Source organism: Triticum urartu, chromosome 2A, assembly GCF_056163025.1.
Source record: "Triticum urartu cultivar PI428250 chromosome 2A, HENAU_Tu73, whole genome shotgun sequence".
NCBI lineage: Eukaryota > Viridiplantae > Streptophyta > Magnoliopsida > Poales > Poaceae > Triticum > Triticum urartu.
This window is the reverse complement of record NC_141874.1, coordinates 575,196,839-575,217,110: the sequence shown is the minus strand read 5'-3', so window position 1 is coordinate 575,217,110 and position 20,272 is coordinate 575,196,839. Positions and strand designations below refer to the sequence as shown.

Sequence of the window (20,272 nt, the reverse complement as noted above, 5' to 3'; positions counted from 1 at the left end):
GTTGGATAGTTTGCTTCCATATATTTTCCTACTTATTCGACAATACGGTATATTACATGCATATCATGGAACTATGTGTAGAAGAGCAAATTAGTTGTAGCATGAAGTGTTGGGGAACGTAGTAATTTCAAAAAAAAAAAAATCATACGCACACGCAAGATCAAGGTGATGCATAGCAACGAGAGGGAATAGTATTGTCCACGTACCCTCGTAGACCGTAAGCGGAAGCATTATGAGAACGCGGTTGATGTGGTCGAACGTCTTCATGATCCGACCGATCCAAGTACCGAACGCACGGTACCTCCGAGTTCAGCACACGTTCAGCTCGATGACGTCCCATGAACTCCAATCCAGCAGAGCTTCACGGGAGAGTTCCGTCAGCACGACGGCGTGTTGACGGTGATGATGTTGCTACCGACACAGGGCTTCCCCTAAGCACCGCTACGATATGATCGAGGTGGATTATGATGGAGGGGGGCACCGCACACGGCTAAGGGATCAATGATCAACTTGTGTGTCTTTGGGGTGCCCCCTACCCCCGTATATAAAGGGGGGAGGAGGAGAGGGCAGGCCAAGGGGAGAGGCCCACCCAAGGGGGGGCAATCCTACTCCAAGTAGGTTTGCCCCCTCTTTCCTAGTCCTAGTAGGAGAGGGGAAGGAAGGTGAGGAGAAGAAGAAGGAAAGGGGGGCCGGCCCCCTAGTCCAATTTGGTTTGGGCTAGGGGGGCCGCGCACCCCTAGTTGTCCGCCTCTCCTCTTCCTCCACTTGGGCCCATAAGGCCCAATAACCCCCCCCCCCCCCAGGGAGGTTCCGGTAACCTCCCGGTTCTCCGGTATTTATCCGATAACCTTCGGAACTCATCCGGTGTCAGAATATAACCTTCCAACATATCGATCTTTACGTCTCGGCCATTTCAAGACTGCTCGTCATGTCCGTGATCATATCCGGGACTCCGAACTACTTTCGGTACATCAAAACACAAAACTCATAATACCGACCGTCACCAAACTTTAAGCGTGCGGACCCTACGGGTTCGAGAACTATGTAGACATGACCGAGACACATCCCCGGTCAATAACCAATAGTGGATCCTGGATGTTCATATTGACTCCCACATATTCTACGAAGATCTTTATCGGTCAAACCGCATAACACTATACGTTGTTCCCTTTGTCATCGGTATGTTACTTGCCCGAGATTCGGTCGTCGGTATCTCAATACCTAGTTCAATCTCGTTACCGGAAAGTCTCTTTACTCACTCCATAATACATCATCCTGCAACTAACTCATTAGTTACAATGCTTGCAAGGCTTATAGTGATGTGCATTACCGAGTGGGCCCAGAGATACCTCTCCGACAATCGGAGTGACAAATCCTAATCTTGATCTATGCCAACTCAACAAGTACCATCAGAGACACTTGTAGAGCACCTTTATAATCACCCATTTACATTGTGACGTTTGGTAGGACACAAAGCATTCCTCCGGTAATCAGGAGTTGCATAATCTCATAGTCATAGGAACATGTATAAGTCATGAAGAAAGCAATAGAAGAAAACTAAACGATCAAGTGCTAAGCTAACGGAATGGGTCAAGTCAAGCACATCATTCTCCTAATGATGTGATCTCGTTAATCAAATGACAACTCATGTCTATGGTTAGGAAACATAACCATCTTTGATTAACGAGCTAGTCAAGTAGAGGCATACTAGTGACATTCTATTTGTTTGTGTATTCACACATGTAATAAGTTTCCGGTTAATACAATTCTAGCATGAATAATAAACATTTATCATGATATGAGGAAATAAATACTAACTTTATTATTGCCTCTAGGGCATATTTCCTTCATGAAGTTGATAGCTCAAATGGGAATAATGGCTCAAAAACAAATTGATGTTCCTTATGTCGTGGCATTGTATTCCGGCATCTCCGTCTTATCTTTTGGCAACGTAGCCGCGTGTGTTTATGTTGTCCGCTTATCCCAGTTTTGGTTTGTAAGAGGGCTTCCTTGCTACCATGTACTGTTCGACCATGTACTCTGGTTTGTGCTTTATCTATAAAGTGGGGTAACATGTTTTGATACATTTTCTTAGGTTCACAACAACACAAATAGGATTATAGTATTAAGGTACTCCCGGGTGCTTCACCCACCATGTTCAATTCCTTCTATGGATGCTTTCTAAGATGACACGGATTTAAGATCGACACATCTCAACCTGCCATTAGCACCAAAGGTGTTATGATGTGGCTACATTTTTAACACTCAAACTATGTGGCTTCATGCCTTGTAGTGTAGGAAGTTGTAGAGGTCTCAGAAGCAGTTCTACGGCTCGATCAGACCGGTAGTTGTGTCATGCACATTCTCACAATAAAGGTGTGATGGCTTGCTCATTGTTGTTGTGGCCCAGTAGCACTTCCTACAGGGGTACCTACTGATGCATTTGAAGTCATGGCTACTAGTGTTACCGAAGAGACATATATACCGATGTATCTCATGTTGATGATGTGCATGGCTGAAGTCTATGCGCAAATAACACAATAAGAAAAACTGGAATCAGGATAACGTTTATATACATTGGATGCATGTATGTGTTCTCATTACCTAGTCGTGCCAGCCAATGTTGTGGGGGTAGTAGTGCTAGTCAATCGGGATGGAATTGTCCATGCTTGACATGTTGCAGTGCAAGAACGTAAATTGCTTTAACGATTCCAGCTTGAAATTGGTAGAACTTTTGATCTTAACACCGTATGTGGTTCCCGTGAACACACACCATCACGTTCTTCACGTCCCAATACTAGTTGAGATAAAAAATAGATTAATATGCTAGCCTTTTGTACCACAAATCCTTCATTGTTCCTTGCGAGAGAAAAATAAAACATATAAACCTCTTAGCTTATGGCATGGGATGGGCCGCACATGATGCCTTTGATCCAAAGATCCGAGCTCCCCGGACCAATGCCCATCGTCTGTGTTGATATTAGAGCGATATATTTGAACATTCGTTGACATATGTATGTGAATGCCATCGGTATTGACACCATCAGCTGAAGCATTAGCCATAATTAATTCCCCGCAATATTATCGCTTTGGGAGACCACATAGTGAAACAACGAGTTGTCTACGAACTTCACCCCATCTATCACCACCCCTGTTGATTCTGTTATCGTGATAGAATTGGCTACACTTCCGCTATTACTCAGTAGATAAATACATCCAATTTTTTCCAGCACATCCCCTTACAGGCAATACAACATATCACCATGCATGATCCCAAAAAATTGGGGTCTGGCAAAATAAATAAATAATTTTATACCAAAATATTGTAGTTATTTAATCTTACTTATCGCACTGCAATATTAATGAGTACAATTTTATTAATTGGTTGGTAAAGCTAACCACATAATTCAGTTGCAATATTTAACCAATGTTCTTTGTTATTAGTTGTAATGTAGTATATCATTAATCACTTTATTTATGGTAAATTTAAATTATTGGTTGCAATAGAAATTATCTTTCAATTTTTCGTGTGAAAATTCCACAAATTTTATAGTGCATACTTACATATTTGTATGCATGTGCATATGTCCACGTATATTTTAGTTTCATTAAGTATCATGTCAGAGGTTTCTAAAGAATCATGTTTAACTATAATATTTTTGTAGTGATTGCTAGTGTATTATTTGCTGGACATATTTACAGAACCTTGTAGAGTATACATTATTCCGTTTGCAAATGTGTGGCAAGTTAGATTCGCTGATAAGTTCAACATATCACCAATGAATGTAAACATATCACTGATTCAGTTATGCATACACACGAATTTTTTATTTGGTATGCTCATCTGGATGTTTGGTTCCATCTGGTGTATACAACAACTCATGCTAGTTTCTAAAATTAAAGTTTCCATATGGATAGAAATCTAGTTAATATAGATTTTTGTACATCATGCATAATGTCTATTAAAGAGAGACTAGTAGGTTAATTAAGCTCGTTGTCGCATGATTCACTGTTGCCAACAGATTGGTTGTGACTATGATATGGTGTAGACTTTTTTCTTGAAAATTAAGATTTTATTGTACACATATATAATAATATTTTTGGACTTAGTAGATAATGGTATAGTGGTTACTACTATATTTAATATTTGGCGCAATCCTCTTCTCAGGGCCCGGGGCGGCCACCCTCTCAGGCTATGGGCCGGCCCTGCCAATCATGCAAATTTGACCATCCGCCCTACAGGAGCAAAAGGTGCAAGTACGTTTATTGACCATGATGCGATCATTAATTATGAGAAAAATGGATGGTACTTGAATAACCAGATGAAATTGACAAAAATTATGTCCATGCTTAAATGTTGACACACGAGATCAACACTAATGATTAGATTTGTTCTTGTGCGTACTGATGATCAATGCAACATGTCTAACGTAAGTAACAAAAAAACTGTACACTTGAAGAAAGCGTTCCGTTGGCCAAACTCACCTTTCTCAGTTTATATCATTCCCTCCGTTGCCAGCCCTCTGAGACTTTGCTTCAAACTTTTCAAATGGTCATGTTTTGCTTGTAAATAACACATCGTCCTGTATACTGAAATGTCTTGAAACAAGACACAATTAAGAGACACGCTTAAGTGTGATTCCTTACTAGTTAGCCTCAAAAAATTATCCAGTACTTCGTCACATTTCACTTTTACAAAATAAAACCAGCAGAGTAACAAGTGCAACTTAAGGCCTAGAAAATATCAACCATTTACTTGCATGTGATTTCTAAGATGTCTTACTATCTGAATTATCGTGAGATCGAGAATAAAAAAACGTTGCTCATCAACTGATATAGTCGTTTGCTATTTTCTCCCTCTCTACGAGTTATTTACTTCGCGACCAGATGTTATGTGACTTAATTTGCCACTAAATTTGCATTCATACGTAACTAGAAGTATAGAGAATATTTAAACGAAATGTGCATATGCAGAAAACACGACTAGATTTCGAAAGAAACCTTCACGAAGCGTATTAGGTTGTTTATTTGGATCTTTTGTGTCGTGAAGGACTAATGATGGTACCGAGATCATTGTACCATCGTGTGAAATTATGTCGGTCGAAGGCCAAAGAAAACCACACTACTGTTGAGCATACGCAAGTTTGTTGTACGAATGATCACCACGCAGGTAGAGAGGAGCTTCTATTGTGCATTCGTACACCTCGATTGCAAAAGTACGGTCAAGATTGACAATGATGTGTTGGAACGGCTCGATAGATTGGGGGCAAGGTGCATCGGGCACCATCAACATTACTAGTTAGCACTGATGAGCGCCAGATGATCCAGATACAAGATTGTGAATCGAGCACGATCTAGCGCTCGCGTCGCCTCCAGGGGGGCAGCTCGGGCGCCCTAGCAGCCGCCGCCTCCAGGCCCTCCCTCCCTACCCTGATTCTCCTCTGTCGCCGGAGGAGGCCGGCGAGCGAAGCTCACCCGGCGGACGACGGACGGCGGACCTTCCTCCTCTCCTCGCGAGGGGATCCTCTGGCCGAAACGTCATGGCGAACCTGGTCGCCCGGCGTGGAGGCGGAGTGGGCGTGATGGGGCGGCGGCCCGATCGGATTCCGATGGCGGTTGTGCCTCCACGGCTGTGGGGGCAACGTGGGGCAGGCCATGGCGGCTGGCGGCGGTGGATCTGGGGCCCCACCCCAGATCGGTTCCCCTCCAGATGGTGTGGGCTCGGGTGCCGGCCTGGCGGCCCTGAGCGGCTGTGGGCGTGCGCCGAGGTTGCCCCCACTCACCGGCGTGGTTGGGGTGGCCAGAGGTGTGTGCGTGAGGTCGGCATCGTTCGGAGTCGGCTCTGACGCGTGCGGCGGTGGGAATCTGACAGGCGGCGGCCGGCTGTGAATCCCGGTAGCATCATCTCCGACTCGATCTGCTCCGGTTCGTGCTAGTTCCAATACCTACCAGGTGCTGTCTAGACGGATCTGGCGGGTGGGCACGGATCCGGGGGAAACTCCAGGCCGGCGTGGCGGCCACACCAAAGTCGACGCCCTCAGCGCCGATTCCCTTCCTGGAGGCTTCGGTGTGGGTCCTACGCCCCCACCTCTATCATGAGCGCAGGCGAAAGTCTCTGTTCCTCTGTTTGGGTGACGATGGCACTTTGGTGTCGTGTTCCTTCCTGAAGGCGTCGGTCGAGGACTGCTCAGGGTGGTGGAGTTGCTGGTAGTTCGGAGTCGACGCGAGATGGCATGTAGGTGGAGTGGTGTGGCATCAACGGTATCATCGACGGTGGGTCTCGGCAGCATGGCGCAGTGGAGACTCGGCATCCGATGCGCGAGATGGACTCACGCAGAAGGAGGAAGCTGTCTGGCGTCGTGGTGGCGTCGACGGCAGCTAGACCGTGCAAGGTAGATGCAACAGTACAACTCTGAAGATGGATTGATGGCGGGTGGTTGCGGCGGTCTCATACCCGGCAGGCATCCTGGTTGAGGACTGCGCCGGATCGGTGGGTGCCCCATACCCGGCAGACGTCCTGGATGGGACCTCTGGTCTTAAATGTTAGGTTTGGCTGCGAGGTTTGTTTGTTATTAGGCCCAGACTATCAGCATCCTTTCATCATTTGGATAGGAATAGCGACAGATGTTGCCTAGACGATGTCTTTAGTCTTGCTGTTGTATTACTTTGTAATGTCTTCTGTGAACAATTAATAAAATGGCTGCATGCATTATCCAGATACAGAAGCCGGAGGTCCTCCTCCATTAAAAAAACTGATGAGCGCCAGATACCTGTCAATAATAACATAGGGCGGGTTAAATTAACAGGCCTTTCAGGGCCACCACCACTATTGTACGCTTCACAAAAAAACTTATTCAGATTTTCATGTCAGTTGCCCTGTCTTTGTTGTCATCCATAATGGCATCGTCCAAGGCCTGGGATTGCATGGTAGCGAGCTCCTCTAGCACCTTGAGCACTGTCAGATCCTACCGTCCATGTCCACACCATACGTGAAGGGCAATGACTATGTCTTGCAGCACAAACGACGATGATGACAGCTTTATGGACACCGTAGTGAAATTCCGCTTGTGTCCCTGTTGTATTGCCATTGACGGGTGTCACACCCGTTAGTGGCTCTTTTAGTACCATCGACCTGTACATAGTAGTGACAGGCCTAAAAGCCTATAAATGGATTTGTTTGGGTTCATTAGTAGGTGATTTTGTATTAATAGTGAAAATGTAAAAGGTCTTTTAAGCAATCGGCCGGAGTTTTGCTTTTTTATTTAGACAAGGGAGAGAAACATGTATTTACAAGAGCCAACATGTTTTTAAGACGAACATGCCAAAACCCCAAAAGCCAAACGAAAAAAGGAATTACACGTGAACCACCCACTATAAGGCCTTGGTCACGTGCTCCGAAAGCGAGCTCGAGCTGATGAATATCCTCTACGGTTAGATTTGTCACTTTGATGTAGGTTATCCTCAACACGGCCCGTCGAAGATCTTTCGGTTCCTCTCTTTTCAAACGATCCAAATCATACAAAGGAAGCGTCCTATTAGCACTTAGGTGGTTCGAAATACGTGGGACAACCATACAACGACCACTTAGAGTGCGAACCAACCTATGATTGGATGGTTGGAGGGACTATAGTATTCCTAGCCCATCAAGGTTCAAGTCTTGGTATCAAAACAGCTAATTATTATTATAGGGCCGCTCTGGCGATAGGCAGGGCGACGCCGCTGCGGGACGCCATGCCGGCGGCGCCGGCTCCGGCGGCCCCTAGGGCGGCTAGGGAAGAGGGGATTCTGGCTGGTGGCCACGCCGATATGGAGTGGAGCACCATTAAGAGGCGAGGAAGGGAGCTTCTCTGCCGGTCGCGGGATCCTCGAGGATGCATCAAGAGGATGCGGGAAAGGATGTCCGATCTGTTCAAATCTCAGGTAAAGGCTGCAGATTTGGAGGAAAAGAATCAAGATTGGGTTGGTGCTGAAGGAGGGGAGGGATCTCAGGCGAGGTTGGCGCTGAAATCCATGAATTTGGTGAGTAAAGTAGTAGTAACGGAGGCAGTTTCGGGTGAGCTATACGTGATTTCTAATTCGGAATTGGGTCAAGCACATGCTATTAAACTGCCTCCAGAGAGTAAGTCGATTCATAATTCGGTTGATTTAGGGGCGGAATTTGAGGGAGAGGAGGAGTATATCTTGGGGGGATTAGGAGGCGTTCTTTGTCAGTGTTCTTTGCCTGCTCCCCTGTTTTCCTCTCTTCAGGTGTTCTTCGTCAGCGTTCGCCCGATGGAGCAGGCGGATGTGGAGAACCAAACCAACCCTGTTCGACCTGGGGAGGGCTCTGCTATGGTGGTCTCCGGCGGCCCCTCTGCTCGGGAAGAGGCTGGACGCGGCTTGGCAGGGGGCCGCGCTGTGACGGAGTCGTTCGTGTCCTCCCCCTTGGCTCACGGAGGGGGCGCTGTGGTTGGGGGACCATCTGGACTGGCGTTGCCCATTACCCCCAGCGCCACCATCGGTTTCTCGGCGATTCCAGCATCTCCTCCGTCCCTGCGCCGGCATGACAAGAAGGTGGCCGTGCTGGCGGACGAGGAGGACGTGCCTATCATCATCGACATGGAGGCAGCCACTCAAGCAGCGAAAGGGAAGCTCATTGTGGCACGGGTGCTGTCGGCATACCCGGTGGACCACAACGCCGTCGTCAACAGCTTGCGTGGTGCGTGGCGGCTCCGCGGCAATGCCGTGCCGCAGTGTGTCACGAGCAACGACGGGCGCTTCGTCATCACGTTCTCCGAGGAGGGGGACCGGCAGCGGGTTCTCCATGCTGGGCCGTGGCATTACCGGAATGACGTGGTGCTCACCAAGGACTTCGACGGCGTGGGTAATCCTATGGATGTGCGCCTAGACTCCTTCAGTATCTGGGTGCAAATTCACAGGTTGCCCGTCATCCTCAAAACTGAAGACATGGGATGGAACCTTGGGAAGAAGCTCGGCACCGTCCTCGCCGTGTCGCACCGCAACCACCAGATCGTGGACGAGCATCTTAGGGTCCGGGTTGAGCATCATGTGCAGAAGCCTTTGAGGAAGAACGTCGACATAACCATAAAAGGTAGCAACAAAGAGATTCTTTTTGATGTCAAGTATGAAAAGCTGCCAAACTTTTGTTTTTGCTGCGGCTTGGTGGGGCACACGACGGAGAAACTCTGTAGCTTACCCAAGGAGCAGCGGAAGGCGTCTTACACCACCGACATCAGGGCGCCACCGTACTGGTCATCTCTCCTGAGACATATCAATTTCGGAGAGATGCCGGTGTCGGACGGTGTCATCACGGAGGTGGCTTCGGCGGTCAAGAAACTCTCCGTTTCGGAGGCTGCGACTACAACGGCCTCGGCGCCGGTGGGCGGGTTTGCTCCGGATGCTGCCAGTGCGCAGCGTCTTCTGCCGGGTGGGGGTACCTGTTGGAAATATGCCCTAGAGGCAATAATAAATTAGTTATTATTATATTTCCTTGTTCATGATAATCGTTTATTATCCATGCTATAATTGTATTGATAGGAAACTCAGATACATGTGTGGATACATAGACAACACCATGTCCCTAGTAAGCCTCTAGTTGACTAGCTCGTTGACCAATAGATGGTTACGGTTTCCTGACCATGGACATTGGATGTCATTGATAACGGGATCACATCATTAGGAGAATGATGTGATGGACAAGACCCAATCCTAAGCCTAGCACAAAGATCGTGTAGTTCGTATGCTAAAGCTTTTCTAATGTCAAGTATCATTTCCTTAGACCATGAGATTGTGCAACTCCCGGATACCGTAGGAATGCTTTGGGTGTACCAAACGTCACAACGTAACTGGGTGACTATAAAGGTGCACTACAGGTATCTCCGAAAGTGTCTGTTGGGTTAGCACGAATCGAGACTGGGATTTGTCACTCCGTGTAAGCGAAGAGGTATCTCTGGGCCCACTCGGTAGGACATCATCATAATGTGCACAATGTGATCAAGGAGTTGATCACGGGATGATGTGTTACGGAACGAGTAAAGAGACTTGCCGGTAACGAGATTGAACTAGGTATCGGGATACCGACGATCGAATCTCGGGCAAGTATCGTATCGCTAGACAAAGGGAATTGTATACGGGATTGATTAAGTCCTTGACATCGTGGTTCATCCGATGAGATCATCATGGAACATGTGGGAGCCAACATGGGTATCTAGATCCCGCTATTGGTTATTGACCGGAGAGTCATCTCAGTCATGTCTGCATGTCTCCCGAACCCGTAGGGTCTACACACTTAAGGTTCGGTGACGCTAGGGTTATAGAGATATTAGTATGCGGTAACCCGAAAGTTGTTCGGAGTCCCAGATGAGATCCGGGACGTCACGAGGAGTTCCGGAATGGTCTGGAGGTAAAGAATTATATATAGGAAGTGCTATTTCGGCCATCGGGACAAGTTTCGGGGTCACCGGTATTGTACCGGGACCACCAAAAGGGTTCCGGGGGTCCACCGGGTGGGGTCACCTGCCCCGGGGGCCACATGGGCTGTAGGGGGTGCGCCTTGGCCTATATGGGCCAAGGGCACCAGCCCCAAGAGGCCCATGCGCCAAGAATCAAGGGGAAGGAAGAGTCCTAAAGGGGGAAGGCACCTCCGAGGTGCCTTGGGGAGGAGGGACTCCTCCCTGGCCGCACCCTTCCTTGGAGGAAGGGCCAAGGCTGCACCTCCCCCCTCTCCCTTGGCCCTATATATAGTTGGGGGAAGGGAGGGCAACCATACCTAAGCCCTGGCGCCTCCCTCTCCCTCCCATGACACATCTCCCTCCTCCCGCAGCGCTTGGCGAAGCCCTGTCGGAATCCCGCTACTTCCACCACGCCATCGTGCTGCTGGATCTCCATCAACCTCTCCTTCCCCTTGCTGGATCAAGAAGGAGGAGACATCGCTGCTCCGTACGTGTGTTGAACGCGGAGGTGCCGTCCGTTCGGGCTAGGATCATCGGTGATTTGGATCACGACGAGTACGACTCCATCAACCCCGTTCTCTTGAACGCTTCCGCGCGCGATCTACAAGGGTATGTAGATCCACTCCTCCCTCGTTGCTAGATGACTCCACAGATTGATCTTGGTGACACGTAGGAAAATTTTGAATTATTGCTACGTTCCCCAACAGTGGCATCATGAGCTAGGTCTATGCGTAGTTTCTATGCATGAGTAGAACACAAAGTAGTTGTGGGCGTTGATTTTGTTCAATATGCTTACCATTACTAGTCTTATCTTGATTCGGCGGCATCGTGGGATGAAGCGGCCCGGACCGACCTTACACGTACTCTTACGTGAGACTGGTTCCACCAACGAACATGCACTAGTTGCATAAGGTGGCTAGCGGGTGTCTGTCTCTCCCACTTTAGTCGGATCGGATTCGATGAAAAGGGTCCTTATGAAGGGTAAATAGCAATTGGCATATCACGTTGTGGTTTTTGCGTAGGTAAGAAACGTTCTTGCTAGAAACCCATAGCAGCCACGTAAAACATGCAAACAACAATTAGAGGACATCTAACTTGTTTTTGCAGGGTATGCTATGTGATGTGATATGGCCAAAAGGATGTGATGAATGATATATGTGATGTATGAGATTGATCATGTTCTTGTAAAAGGAATCACGACTTGCATGTCGATGAGTATGCCAACCGGCAGGAGCCATAGGAGTTGTCTTTATTTATTTATGACCTGCGTGTCAACTTAAACGTCATGTAATTACTTTACTTTATTGCTAAAGCGTTAGCCATAGTAGTAGAAGTAATAGATGACGAGACAACTTCAAGAAGACACGATGATGGAGATCATGATGATGGAGATCATGGTGTCATGCCGGTGACAAGATGATCATGGAGCCCCAAGATGGAGATCAAAGGAGCTATATGATATTGGCCATATCATGTCACTATTTGATTGCATGTGATGTTTATCATGTTTTTGCATCTTGTTTACTTAGAACGACGGTAGTAAATAAGATGATCCCTCATTACAATTTCAAGAATGTGTTCTCCCCTAACTGTGCACCGTTGCTAAAGTTCGTCGTTTCGAAGCACCACGTGATGATCGGGTGTGATAGATCCTTACGTTCACATACAACGGGTGTAAGACAGTTTTACACATGCAAAACACTTAGGGTTAACTTGACGAGCCTAGCATGTACAGACATGGCCTCGGAACACAGAAGACCGAAAGGTCGAGCATGAGTCGTATGGTAGATACGATCAACATGAAGATGTTCACCGATGTTGACTAGTCCATCTCACGTGATGATCGGACACGGCCTAGTTGACTCGGATCATGTAATCACTTAGATGACTAGAGGGATGTCTATCTGAGTGGGAGTTCATAAGATGAACTTAATTATCCTGAACATAGTCAAAAGGTCTTCGCAAATTATGTCGTAGCTCGCGCTTCAGTTCTACTGTTTAGATATGTTCCTAGAGAAAATTTAGTTGAAAGTTGATAGTAGCAATTATGCGGACTAGGTCCGTAAACTGAGGATTGTCCTCATTGCTTCATAGAAGGCTTATGTCCTTAATGCACCGCTCAGTGTGCTGAACCCCGAACGTCGTCTGTGGATGTTGCGAACATCTGACATACACGTTTTGATGACTACATGATAGTTCAGTGCGTAATGCTAAATGGTTTAGAATTGAGGCACCGAAGACGGTTTTGAAACGTCGCAAAACATATGAGATGTTTTGAGGGCTGAAATTGGGATTTCAGGCTCGTGCCTACGTCAAGAGGAATAAGACCTCCGACGATTTTCTTAGCCTGCAAACTAAGGGAGAAAAGCTCAATTGTTGAGCTTGTGCTCAGATTGTCTGAGTACAACAATCATTTGAATCGAGTGGGAGTTGATCTTCCAGATGAGATAGTGATGTTTCTCTGAAGTCATTACCACCAAGTTGCTTGAGCTTCGTGATGAACTATAATATATCAGGGACATATATGATGATCCTTGAGATATTCGCGATGTTTGACACCACAAAAGTAGAGATCAAGAAGGAGCATCAATTGTTGATGGTTGGTGAAACCACTAGTTTCAAGAAGGGCAAGGGCAAAAAGGAATGCTTCATGAAACGGCAAATCAGCTACTGCTCTAGTGAACAAACCCAAGGTTGAACCCAAACCCGAGACTAAGTGCTTCTGTAATAAGGGGAACAGCCACTGAAGCAGAATTACCCTAGATACTTGGTAGATGAGAAGGCTGGCAAGGTCGATAGAAGTATATTGGATATACATTGTGTTGATGTGTACTTTACTAGTACTCCTAGTAGCACCAGGGTATTAGATACCGGTTCGGTTGCTAAGTGTTAGTAACTCGAAATAAAAGCTACGGAATAAATGGAGACTAGCTAAAAGGTGAGATGACGATATGTGTTGGAAGTATTTCCAATGTTGATATGATCAAGCATCGCACGCTCCCTCTACCATCAAGATTGGTGTTTACGTTGAGCATAGACATGATTGGATTATGTCTATCGCAATACGGTTATTCATTTAAGGAGAATAACGGTTACTCTGTTTATTTGAATAATACCTTCAATGGTCTTACACCTAAAATGAATGGTTTATTGAATCTCGATCGTAGTGATACACATGTTCATGCCAAAAGATATAAGATAGTAATGATAGTACCACCTACTTGTGGCACTTCCACTTAAGTCATATCGGTATAAAACGCATGAAGAAGCTCCATGTTGATGGATCTTTGGACTCACTCATTTTTGAAAGGTTTGAGACATGCGAACCATGTCTATTGGTGTATATGCATGAAGAAACTCCATGCAAATGGACCGTTTGGACTCACTTGATTTTGAATCACTTGAGACATGCAAATCATACCACATGGGCAAGATGACTGAAAGCCTCGTTTTCAGTAAAATGGAATTAGAAAGCAACTTGTTGGAAGTAATACATTTTGATGTGTGCAGTCCAATGAGTGCTGAGGCATCTAGTGGATATCGTTATGTTCTTACTTCACAGATGATTTGACTAGATGTTGAGTATATTTACTTGATGAATCACGAGTCTGGATTATTGAAAGGTTCAAGTAATTTCAGGGTGAAGTTGAAAGATCGTCGTGACAAGAGGATAAAATGTCTATGATATGATCGTAGAGATGAATATCTGAATTACGAGTTTGGCACAGAATTAAGACATTGTGGAAATTGTTTCACAACCGATACAGCCTGGAACACCATAGTGTGATGGTGTGTCCGAACACCATAACAGCACCCTATTGGATATGATGCATACCATGATGTCTCTTATCGAATTACCACGATAGTTTATGGGTTAGGCATTAGAGAAAACCACATTCACTTTAAAAGGGGCACCACGTAATTCCGATGAGATGACACCGTATGAACTATGGTTTAGAGAAACCTAAGCTGTCATTTCTTAAAAGTTTGGGGCTGTGACGCTTATGTGAAAAAGTTTCAGGCTGATAAGCTCGAACCCAAAGCGGATAAATGCATCTTCATAGGACACCCAAAACAGTTGGGTATACCTCCTGTCTCAGATCTGAAAGCAATAAAGGATTGTTTCTAGAATCGGGTCCTTTCTCGAGGAAAAGTTTCTCTCGAAAGAATTGAGTGGGAGGATGGTGGAGACTTGATGAGGTTATTGAACCGTCTCTTCAACTAGTGTGTGGCAGGGGCACAGGAAGTTGTTCCTGTGGCACCTACACCAATTGAAGTGGAAGCTTATGATATTGATCATGAGACTTCGGATCAAGTCACTCCCAAACCTCGTAGGATGACAAGGATGCATACTACTTTAGAGTGGTACAAAATCCTGTCTTGGAAGTCATGTTGCTAGACAACAATGAACCTACGAGCTATGGAGAAGCGATGGTGGGCCCGGATTCCGATAAATGGCTCGAGGCCATAAAATCCGAGAGAGGATCCATGTATGAAAACAAAGTGTAGACTTTGGCAGAACGGCTCGATGGTTATAAGGCTATTGAGTACAGGTGGATTTTAAAAGGAAGACGGACAATGATGGTAGGTATCACCATTAAGAAAGCTCGACTTGTCGTTAAGATGTTTTTCGACAAGTTCAAGGAGTTGACTGCGATGAGACTTTCTCACTCATAGCGATGCTAAGAGTCTGTTGGAATTATATTAGCGATTACTGCATTATTTATGAAATCTTGTAGATAGGATGTCAAAACATTGTTTCCTCGACGATTTTCTTGAGGAAAGGTTGTATGTGATACAACCGGAAGGTTTTGTCAATCCTGAAAGATGCTAATAAGTATGCAAAGCTCCAGCAATCCTTCTAAGGACTGGAGTAAGCATCTCGGAGTTGGAATGTATGCTTTGATGAGATGATCAAAGATTTTGGGTGTATACAAATTTTATGAGAAACTTGTATTTCCAAAGAAGTGAGTGGGAGCACTATAGAATTTCTGATGAGTATATGTTATGGATCAGAAATGATGTAGAATTTCTGGAAAGCATATAGGGTTATTTGGAAAGTGTTTTTCAATGGAAAGCCTGGATTAAGCTACTTGAACATTGAGCATCAAGATCTATAAGGATAGATCAAAACGCTTAATGGTACTTTCAAATGAGCACATACCTTGACATGATCTTGAAGGTGTTCAAGATGGATCAGTCAAAGAAGGAGTTCTTGCCTGAGTTGTAAGGTATGAAGTTAAGACTTAAAGCTCGACCACGGCAGAATAGAGAGAAAGGACGAAGGTCGTCCCCTATGCTTAGGACATAGGCTCTACAGTATGCTATGCTGTGTACCGCACCTGAAGTGTGCCTTGCCATGAGTCAGTCAAGGGGTACAAGAGTGATCCAAGAATGGATCACAGTACATCGGTCAAAGTTATCCTTAGTAACTAGTGGACTAAGGAATTTTCTCGGTTATGGAGGTGATGAAGAGTTCGACGTAAAGAGTTACAATGATGCAAGCTTAACACCTATCCGGATAGCTCTGAGTAGAGATACCGGATACGTATAATGGAGCAACAATTTAGAATAACTCCAAGTAGAACAGTTATTTGAAATGGCTCCAAATAGAGCGTGGTAGCTGCATCTAGGAGATGACATAAAGATTTGTAAAGCACACACGGATCTGAAAGGTTCAGACCCGTTGACTAAAACCTCTCTCACAAGCAACATGATCAAACCCAGAACTCATTGAGTGTTAATCACATAGTGATGTGAACTAGATTATTGACTCTATTAAACTCTTTGGATGTTGGTTACATGGCGATGTGACCTGTGAGTGTTAATCACATGGCGATGTGAACTAGATTATTGACTCTAGTGCAAGTGGGAGACTGTTGGAAATATGCCCTAGAGGCAATAATAAATTAGTTATTATTATATTTCCTTGTTCATGATAATCGTTTATTATCCATGCTATAATTGTATTGATAGGAAACTCAGATACATGTGTGGATACATAGACAACACCATGTCCCTAGTAAGCCTCTAGTTGACTAGCTCGTTGATCAATAGATGGTTACGGTTTCCTGACCATGGACATTGGATGTCATTGATAACGGGATCACATCATTAGGAGAATGATGTGATGGACAAGACCCAATCCTAAGCCTAGCACAAAGATCGTGTAGTTCGTATGCTAAAGCTTTTCTAATGTCAAGTATCATTTCCTTAGACCATGAGATTGTGCAACTCCCGGATACCGTAGGAATGCTTTGGGTGTACCAAACGTCACAACGTAATTGGGTGACTATAAAGGTGCACTACAGGTATCTCCGAAAGTGTCTGTTGGGTTAGCACGAATCGAGACTGGGATTTGTCACTCCGTGTAAGCGAAGAGGTATCTCTGGGCCCACTCGGTAGGACATCATCATAATGTGCACAATGTGATCAAGGATTTGATCACGGGATGATGTGTTGCGGAACGAGTAAAGAGACTTGCCGGTAACGAGATTGAACTAGGTATCGGGATACCGATGATCGAATCTCGGGCAAGTATCGTACCGCTAGACAAAGGGAATTGTATACGGGATTGATTAAGTCCTTGACATCGTGGTTCATCCGATGAGATCATCATGGAACATGTGGGATCCAACATGGGTATCCAGATCCCGCTGTTGGTTATTGACCGGAGAGTCATCTCAATCATGTCTGCATGTCTCCCGAACCCGTAAGGTCTACACACTTAAGGTTCGGTGACGCTAGGGTTATAGAGATATTAGTATGCGGTAACCCGAAAGTTGTTCGGAGTCCCGGATGAGATCCCGGACGTCACGAGGAGTTCCAGAATGGTACAGAGGTAAAGAATTATATATAGGAAGTGCTATTTCGGCCATCGAGACAAGTTTCGGGGTCACCGATATTGTACCGAGACCACCGGAAGGGTCCCGGGGGTCCACCGGGTGGGGTCACCTGCCCCGGGGGCCACATGGGCTGTAGGGGGTGCGCCTTGGCCTATATGGGCCAAGGGCACCAGCCCCAAGAGGCCCATGCTCCAAGAATCAAGGGAAAGGAAGAGTCCTAAAGGGGGAAGGCACCTCCGAGGTGCCTTGGGGAGGAGGGACTCCTCCCTGGCCGCACCCTTCCTTGGAGGAAGGGCCAAGGCTGCGCCTCCCCCCTCTCCCTTGGCCCTATATATAGTGGGGGGAAGGGAGAGCAACCATACCTAAGCCCTGGCGCCTCCCTCTCCCTCCCATGACACATCTCCCTCCTCCCGCAGCGCTTGGCGAAGCCCTGTTGGAATCCCGCTACTTCCACCACGCCGTCGTGCTGCTGGATCTCCATCAACCTCTCCTTCCCCTTGCTGGATCAAGAAGGAGGAGACGTCGCTGCTCTGTACGTGTGTTGAACGCGGAGGTGCCGTCCGTTCGGCGCTAGGATCATCGGTGATTTGGATCACGACGAGTACGACTCCATCAACCCCGTTCTCTTGAACGCTTCCGCGCGCGATCTACAAGGGTATGTAGATCCACTCCTCCCTCGTTGCTAGATGACTCCATAGATTGATCTTGGTGACACGTAGGAAAATTTTGAATTATTGCTACGTTCCCCAACAGTACCAACAACACCAACAATGGTGCCCCTGCTCTGCTTGCTGTGGAAGGCCTTGGGACCCCTAGTGTCAAGACTGGGGCTTCCCTCATGGACGTCCATGTGCATGAGATGAGGAACATGGGACCTGGGATGCACCTCAACGTCAACCTGGGTGCTCCTGAGTCCTCACAAGCTGCTGTTGAGGGGTACATGATGGCCATGGGTGCTGCTACCTCCCTCCAGCAAGCGCTGAGCTTGGGGGCCCAGGAGCGAGCTGATGCGTATTCGCCCTTGCAGCAGCAAAGCCAGGGGATGGAGGATGCTGCGCTGCCTTTCCAGCCACAACCCCAGCCTGCCGGGGTGTGCGATGGGGTTACAGGAGACCAGGCGCAGCCGCTGGAGGATGGACCTACGGCTCCTGCGGCTACGACTCAAGGTGCTCGCGTGGATGCTGCTGTTGCTGTTGGTGTTCAGCGGCATGCTCACGGCATTGCGGGAGTCCAGCGTTGGAGGAGGCTTTACCGTCAAGAGCAGAACGAGAAAGACATGGTGAAATCTGCATGTGTCAAACATGCGATTTTTGGTGTTCCCACTCCACCGAACAGTGGTAGCGAGCTCTCCAGCCACAAGGCGGCTTTTGCTGCCATGCTTGAAAGCACGGCGGGAAGCAAGAGACGCGCTGCTGATGACCAAGATCTGATTCTCAACATGAACAGCACGAGTACGGAAAGTCTAGAGGTTACGGATGATATGGATATGAGTGTGTCATGTAAAAGAGTGTGTGTTGAGAGAGTTGAAACTGTAGTAGGCATAGATGGGTCTACTGTTCATGTTACTGAGGAAGTTGATGGTGGTGAGGAAGAGGTCCAGGATAGGAGGATAGAATCTGTAGGGGATGGGAAAGATGTAGGAGATAATACCAAGGAAGCTACCGGCCCTGGGGCTGCCGGTCAACTGACGGGCACGATGAATGTCGCCCGTCAGGAGCCATGAAAATGATTTGCTGGAACTGTCGAGGTTTGGGTCAACCTCGGACAGTCCAAGAGCTAGTGTGCCTCACAAAGACACATCGACCCAATGTTATCTTTCTTTCTGAAACAAGGCAAAATAAAGAGTATGCTGAGAGTTTGCGTTATCGCCTTGGTATGAAAAATGTATTTACTGTTTCTGTTCCAGGAAAAGGAGGTGGCTTAGCGGTTTATTGGGACAACCTTTATACCTTGGAGTTGAACAAATATGGAGATCATTTTATTGACATGTACATCAGCAATGGTGCTGGAACTAAATGGAGAAGCACTTTTGTGTATGGGGAACCAAAGGCGAACCAAAGGTATGTTATGTGGGAGCTACTAAGGCGAATTAAACCGCTTGGGGCTGGACCATGGTTTATGGCTGGAGATTTTAATGAGGCTATGTGGCAGAATGAGCATTTTTCTCGGGTAAAGCGGTCTCCCAAACTGTTGGCTAATTTTCGTGAAATTCTGTCTGAGTGCAATTTATTTGATTTGGGCTTTCATGGAGTTCCTTGGACTTATAATAATAAGCAGCATGGCAATAAAAATGTGAAGGTGCGGCTTGATCGAGCGGTGGCGTGCCCATAATGGTCGTCTATGTTTCCGGACTGCAAGGTCTCACATATTCTTAGCTCCAGGTCAGATCATTGTCCTATTCTTATTGAAATGTTGGGGGCTCCTCGCTCTGGAAAATTTGTTAAACAGTTGAAATACGAAGCATATTGGGAAAGAGAAGAGGCGGCATTGAAAGATCAAATTGAATCATGTTGGAATAATAGTTCGCACGTTAATGATCTGGGAGATGTGGCAAATAAATTAAACAAGATGATGAAGTCTCTGCATGGGTGGAGTAAGGTTCATATCGGATATCTGCCTAAAAAGCTTGAATCTTCTCGTAGAAGATTAAATGTGTTATTCAAAAGAAATGATCTTAAAGCAAGTGTGGAGAGGAAGAAAATCCTCGCAGAGATGGATGAGCTCCTGATTAAGGAAGAAATCATGTGGAAGCAGAGATCTTGTCTGGACAAAATGAAATGGGGGGATAGAAACACTAAATTTTTTCACAGAAAGGCCACATGGAGAGCTAAGAAGAACAATATTTCTGCTATCAAAAGAAGTGATGGGTCTCTCTCAAAGGATTTGGGGGAAATTAAAGGTATCACAAATTCTTTCTTTAAGGATCTTTATTCCTGTGACTCTGTGGTCAATCTGTCTCGTATTATATCACTTGTG

The 20,272-nt window shown here is 46.3% G+C and overlaps 1 protein-coding gene across 1 annotated transcript; it reads left to right on the top strand.

Moving 5' to 3' along the window:
• Positions 1-7,731: 7,731 nt before the first annotated feature.
• LOC147985992 (uncharacterized) lies at positions 7,732-9,474 on the top strand. The gene is made up of 2 exons (XM_087541826.1): positions 7,732-8,019; positions 8,248-9,474. Exons 1-2 carry the CDS (start codon positions 7,732-7,734, stop codon positions 9,472-9,474), a joined length of 1,515 nt encoding a protein of 504 aa, XP_087397952.1.
• Positions 9,475-20,272: the final 10,798 nt, after the last annotated feature.